The sequence below is a fragment of the Mesitornis unicolor genome, unplaced genomic scaffold (genome assembly GCF_000695765.1).
Source record: "Mesitornis unicolor isolate BGI_N332 unplaced genomic scaffold, ASM69576v1 scaffold20914, whole genome shotgun sequence".
In the NCBI taxonomy this organism is placed as follows: domain Eukaryota; kingdom Metazoa; phylum Chordata; class Aves; order Mesitornithiformes; family Mesitornithidae; genus Mesitornis; species Mesitornis unicolor.
In genome coordinates, this window is record NW_010179673.1 from 28,885 (window position 1) to 35,535 (window position 6,651).

The following is a 6,651-nucleotide window of genomic DNA, read 5'->3' on the forward strand; positions in this document are numbered from 1 at the left end:
CAGCGTTTGAGCATGAAGTGGATCTATGGCCCTAACAAGCACTAATGATTCCAGCACAAGAAAGACCACATGTTCTAGAGAGAGTGGTTTTCCAGTGTATATTAAAAAATAGGCCTGTCAAAGTCTAATCCTTTTCCCTCTGAAGCTACAGTGAATTTTCTTGCTATTAACTTCGCAAAACCTTGCCTAATCTCACTGCTATCAGGTACTCTCTCCCTGTCCTGGTAGCCCAGACAAGGGAGCTGCAACCTGTCCACCAAACATGCTGAACCTTTGCTTCAGCACACTCCTGCCTTCATCTCCATAGCTGACCCTTCAGTGATGGCCAACCTGGCAGCTATGCGCCATCCCCTTCCATAGCTTCAAAAAAAGAAGAGATGCTTATGACAAGGAGTTATGCAGAGGAAAGCATGGACTGGCCTCTTTTCTTTAGGCTGCATACAGTATGCATTTTCCTCTATCTGGACATTCATGCAAGAGAGAAGCAATAGTGTGTCCCTGTGGCCAAAGCCCATCCAGTTGGCCTGGAGAGTGCTGTCTAGACACTTTCCGACTTAAGTGCTCGAGCGGTGACACAGGATTCTCCTGAGCTGTGCCATCTGGACAGTATCTGCATTCTTCCTGAGGAGCTATTTACTGAGTGTGAATACGAAACAGGATGTTTCTCAAATATGAAAGGGAAAAGGCCAAAGAGCTGAGCCTGTCCTTTGCAAGAGAAAGGGAGAGAAAAAATGGTAGTTTCAGCATGTGCTTGCTAAGAGCTACTTCATTGTACTGGGGCAGGGCTACTTGCTTTGTGCTGTGGAGCAGCCTGCAGAGATGTGCAGTTCCTAGAGACTGGATCAAACAAACCTCAGCACCACATCTTGACTCTACCTTTCAAGTTTGCTTTTCCTGCAGCATCTCCTGGCACTGCAGTGTGCACCCAACAGCACAGTGTGGTGAGTCCATAGGTGGCAATCTACCATGTACTGGCAATCGGACCAGCAAACATATGGATAACTGGCAAAGTTTTATCCTTACTGACCTGATCCATTCACTCACAAGCACAGGGCATGCCAGTGAGAGTGGGGTTTCATTTTCAAGTATTTCTGCAGGAAATTGGAGTTACTGAAAACATTACGAAGCTCTGACTGTAACATGGGACACATGCACATTAAATCCAGAAAACTCAGAGGTGAAAATTCAATTTGGTGACAGAATCACAGAATATTTGGAGTTGGAAGGGACCTCGAAAGCTCATCCAGTCCAACCCCTGCCAGAGCAGGATCACCAGACCAGGTCACACAGGAACACGGCCAGGTGGGTTTTGAATGTCTGCAGAGAAGGAGACTCCACAACCTCTCTGGGCAGCCTGGGCCAGTGCTTTGTCACCCTCACAGTGAAAAAGTTTTTTCTTATGTTCAGAAACATAATTTATATTTTTGTCTATAAACATAATTTTCTTGCCTTGGTCCCAAGTTAAAGTCACTCTGCATCATACCCCAAACAAAAACTGCCATCACATGAGATCATATGGACACTGAATTCCAAGGCAAATGTCTGCAACAATAATCACTGAAATATTTAAGATTGAAGAGAACTGGGAAGTGAGCCCTTTTGTGCTTATTTTTGATAGTAAATTAGGATCAGAGCATTTTTTTTTAAATTAGAAATTCACATTCATTTTGTCATCTTCATCATAACTGGTGTGGTCACGGAACAGTGAGATTGCAGGAATCTGTAAGTGCAATTCAGCATCAGTTGTTTTTCCAGACAAGTTAAATTTATGAGGTTATTATTTGCTTGTTTTCTTCATACCTAATTACAAATTTGGATAAAAGTGGCCTTAGTTAAAACTTTGAGAACTTTCAGTGTGACGGTACTCACAGTAAACATCCTTGAGGCTGCCAGGAAACAAACTAGCTAAGCCTAGGATGAGCAAAATTGACATTTCTGGTAAGTATGGTACAAAAACCAGAATAATTTTCATTAACAAAGCAACCCTTCTAGGTAATTTTTAACACATTTATATACTGAACAAATGAAGTAAACCCCAAACTATGAATACAGATACTTTAGTTTCCTTTAAATATTCACATGATAGAGTTTGCAGAGAGTTTAAGAAAAGGGTTCCTATAAGTGAACTCTTTCAAATAGTTGTCCATGGGAAGCCCTGTGACTGGAACAAACTAAAATTAAGCTGGAATAAATCTGGAAGAGAAAGAATTTTGCGTTTGCCAGAAGATATACTGGAAAATGATGACTCTTCCTAATTTCTATTTCTGCAAAGTATGTGATCCCAAGATGAGAAAACAGCCGTACAAGATAAAGGCTGCATTCTGAAATGTCACTTTGGAACAGAGTTCTATTTGGAGAAATAATTTCAATATTATTTTAGAACAACGATGTAATTTTTCAGGAAAGGATGTTGTGACCACAGAAATCCCAATGACCTCCTAAGTGAAGAGCCCAGTTAGAGCGAGGTGAATGGCCAGCCATTCATTGTCCCTTCCTTTCCTGCCCTAGGATCAGTCCCACCTATAACATCCATTATGAAAGTCACGCTATTGTTCCAAAAAGGAGGTGGTGGCACGATTCCATGTTTACACTGCCAAAATGCTATCCAACCCAAATGAGAGATGAAACCGTAGAATTAGTTTTCTTTCCCTGTCTGTTCGGAAAAAAAATGGTTTTGGACAAACAAACAAGCAAGATTAAATTAAACATATGCTTGATAAATGAAGTACAGAAGACTGTATGGAAAACAACTCTGGCTATTATAGGTACTTTAAAGTAGTCTTGGCTTCCATGCTCTATTATTACGCATCCTTTGCTGAAAACTGTATACCCTTCACAATTTTGAACCTCCTGTGTGTTTCCTCATATTTTCAATCAAATTATTACATACTAGAAATATGCATAAGGGAAATTATTCTACACATTTTATGGTGTGCTGTTGCTTGTAGCAGTAATTGAAGTACCTTTTCCACTTATGAAAGTACTAATTTTATTTGGTTTTATTGCTTTTCTAGATGCAATTATTTATTTAGTGTGTTTTGGCTTTATTCAATTATGTTTACTATAGGAACATCATAAAAATGTATGAAAGCAACACATCAGCCACTACTGCCCAATGACCTGTTTTGGGGAATCTAGTGTTATTTTTCATATCCAAACATAATAGAATAAAGTAAGAATAAAGAGATAATCTACACTGGAAAACAATGCAATTTTGAGATAATATAATAAAACACCTGGACAATATGATTTCATAAATCTTAGTTTTAAAATTTACATGAGCTGGGCATTGGGTTGGCTACTTTAGGACACGCGGTATTTTCTAAATGGAAACATAACAAGAAATACAATTAAACAGTAAAGGGAAAGCACTCACAGATTTAGCTTGCCCTGAGCAACTTATTTCTACAGAACAATGAAAATATTTCTACTTCAAAAGATGCACTGGGTCAGTCTTAGGAAATGTAGAGTTTTGCTCTGGCAGTGACCAACAGCATGCTTGTCAAGTTTTATCAGATTCATTTTTAGGAGGCTTTTCACATGCAGTGTATTATGCATTTAGGGTCTGAGATGACACCCACTGAAGTTGTCAGCAAAGCTCCCAGTACCTTCAAATAGGGGCTAGATGTGCTGTCATACACTGAGAATAAAATCTTTAACATTTGCTGCTGTTACTGTGATGTCCAGCTTCTGTATTTAGCCTCTGTATTACCTAGTGAATAGACGGGCACATGCAGGTTTGAAATCTCAAAAGGGATCTTTAACATTTAAAAAAAAAGGCAAAAGCAACTTAAATGTCTAGAAACTGAGGCTACCACTTTCAGGCTGGAAAGAAGAGGGGAATCTAAAAATTAATCATGAGCGCAATTGACCAAAGGATTTTTTTCTAACTCCTTAAGCCAAAGCCAGGATAGGACAGATGTCTTTCTAAACATTGTGGTTTAGTTCAGTCCCAATACATGAACAAAGGAAAGAAATGTAAGATTTTACTTCTGTTACATACAAGCTCAGGCTGGGATCCACAGGAAGCCCTTTTACATCATTACACCAGAGTATTCAACGAAAGCAGGAAATCTGTGCAGTCAACAGTGGAGCATTCGATAGTGAATGAGGACCAGAAGCAGAGATCAAATGGGACTACAGATGCAAGAAGGGGAGGGAGGGAGGGAGGAAAGAGGATGTGAATAGTCAATTGCAAAGATTACGGTCCTGCAGTTAGCCCTGCCAATGCCTTTTATTCACATGTATGGATCAACTGACTGCAATGACACCACTTGGCAGCAGCAGCAGCACAAAGTATTTCAGTATCAGATCCTCAGTGAAGAAATAAGATTAAATTAATGCTGTAAAAGTGTAAACTGATCCACCTAGAGGAAAACAACCTGAAATGCAGTGCGAGCAACTGTCAAGGCAAAATGAGAGGATTCCAGAGCAGTGCAAAAGACAGGAAGCAGAGGAGCACAGGGACTGATTTCGGAGGATATTAGATGTTTATCTTTTTAGCCAGAAGACAATATAGTAATTACTCAGTAATTACATTTTAAGGAAACAGGAATCATTTATGTTAAATCAGAAAGGCATAAATTGCAGTACATAAAACAAAGGAAACTCTTGGCATTAGAAAATATTCTCAATTTCTTCATTATAACATTTAAGTACTGTATGGGAAAATCTTGGTTTATGAATTTTGAGTCAGTTTTCAGTACACAACTGGCAAAGACTTTCTTGGTCTCAGAGGTGCAACCTTTTCTACCAGGTATAGTCTTGTGGCTGTGACAGTTTGCATGGCTGAGATGTTTTGGGTTTGTTTTGATTGTCCTTTCTAGGCTTGAACTTAAGGACACCGGTTATATTCAGGTAGAACATAGCATCCAAGAAGATAAGAGAACAAATTGCAGGGAGCCCAGACTTTAATCTTCTACGGATGAACTGAAATCCATTTCAAGTACTAGGGCCCCACAAACAATTCTACAGGAACTCTTTCGTTTGTTGCTACATTTTCTGAGATTATTTTAATACGAACAACCCAAACAAGGAGAAATTAGAAATTAAGTTGAAAATTCTACTATTTCCTGTTCCTTATTTGCAATATTATTTTTATTTAATCCTCTGTGAATTAATCCTAGTGGACGCTAAATTGATTAACAGCATAGTAAAATTAACACGCAAGAGACAAAATATAGCCCATTCTATAGAATATTGAAGGCATCGTTGACATTCAGCGGTAACAACATTATAACTAACTTGTTGATTTTGTTTCCTAGCCGAAAATCACAGAGGAGAATTTAACATATGCTGAACTTGAACTTACGAAGCCGATTCAGGAAGCCAAAGGCATTCCCAGTACAACAGTCTATGCACAGATACTCTTTGAAGAGAACAAGTTGTAATAGTTCATGTCTGTATAAATGTCATTTGTCTGTGTTCTATTTAATTCTTGCTGTACTATTTATAAAAAAAAAATCATACAAATGTCCTTATTTTTTTATTTCCACTCATGTACTTCTATTTTTCTATGAGACTTTTAAACAAAATGTAGTTGAAAGTAATCATAGAAAAAGCAGCTGGTCTACAAGTGACCTCCCAGAGACATGCTTCATAGTTTTAGCCCTTTAAATGGATTGAAATTCCACCTGACGCATTTCCAGTACTAAACACTATTCCTTCTTTGATGCTAATGTGACAAGTCCAGCTGCAAACATGAACATCTGAGCAAGCCTCAGAAGAACTCGTGGCAGGATCTGTGCACGTCAGCCTGTTTCTGAAGACAGAGACCACTGACCAGGAAAGCTGTCCACTTAATGCTGTTTATCCCATCAGAAAAATACTCATTCAGTAAAGTTGAGACTTTTTTCCTATGGCTTTTACTGCCTTTCCACACTCCAGAAAGAGTTGTCAAAAGAGCTGGTTTCTGTATTTTCAAATTCCCTTTCTAAATGACGTTGTATTTAAATGTCATTTTTAGTAAAGTTCTTCTTTAGTGTTTGAAATCAAAGTATTCTGTGACATCCTAGGCATTTCAGTCATGATGGATAGCCAGACTGATGTTTTCAAGCTCCTAAATCTCCAGCGCCTAAATTCCACCATTGCTCGGGGAGAGTTGGATACCTAATGTCTTTCAGCCTTTGGAAAGCTTTAGCCCTTGAGTAACCACAGAGTTAATGGAAAGTAAAAGCATGGGCTCCTGAGCTCACCATCAAGCTCTGGAGATAGGAACCTGGCATGTGCCAGGTGTTCTCCACATCTGGAAGGAAGCTGCTTTACAGGACACTCACTTAGCAGCATTTAGTGTGGATTTTGGAGCAGCACTTGCAGGCCTTGTGTTTTGAAATCCTAACCAAGGTAACCCAAGTTGCTTCATCCTTCAGAAGTCAGGCCTTTTTAGTGATATAGCAGCTTCTCATCAGGGCTCAGAGCGCAGCTGGGAACTGTCACAGGAATACTCATGCCTTTATTTCTGTTAGTGCATGGGAGAGCAGGAGAAGAGAGCAAGGGTGACAATGCAGGGATGGGGTTTCACCAGAATAAGAGTCTCTGTATAAGCTGCTTTTTAACTTTTTTGAATGGGGGTAAAGATTAGACAGCATACATAAACTCCTACTGTATAGCCAGGATGTGTAAATGTAAAACGAAGTCATCTGTTTCCACGTT

At 39.2% G+C, this 6,651-nt stretch overlaps 1 protein-coding gene across 1 annotated transcript in view; it reads left to right on the forward strand.

The window, feature by feature from the left end:
- Nucleotides 1-5,390, forward strand: part of VSTM4 (V-set and transmembrane domain containing 4) — a 32,507-nt gene extending 27,117 nt beyond the window's left edge. The window contains exon 8 of the mRNA XM_010182869.1: nucleotides 5,265-5,390. Coding sequence (XP_010181171.1) covers nucleotides 5,265-5,390 — 126 coding nt within the window. The remainder of the gene's footprint in view (nucleotides 1-5,264) is intronic.
- The last annotated feature ends 1,261 nt before the right edge of the window (nucleotides 5,391-6,651 follow it).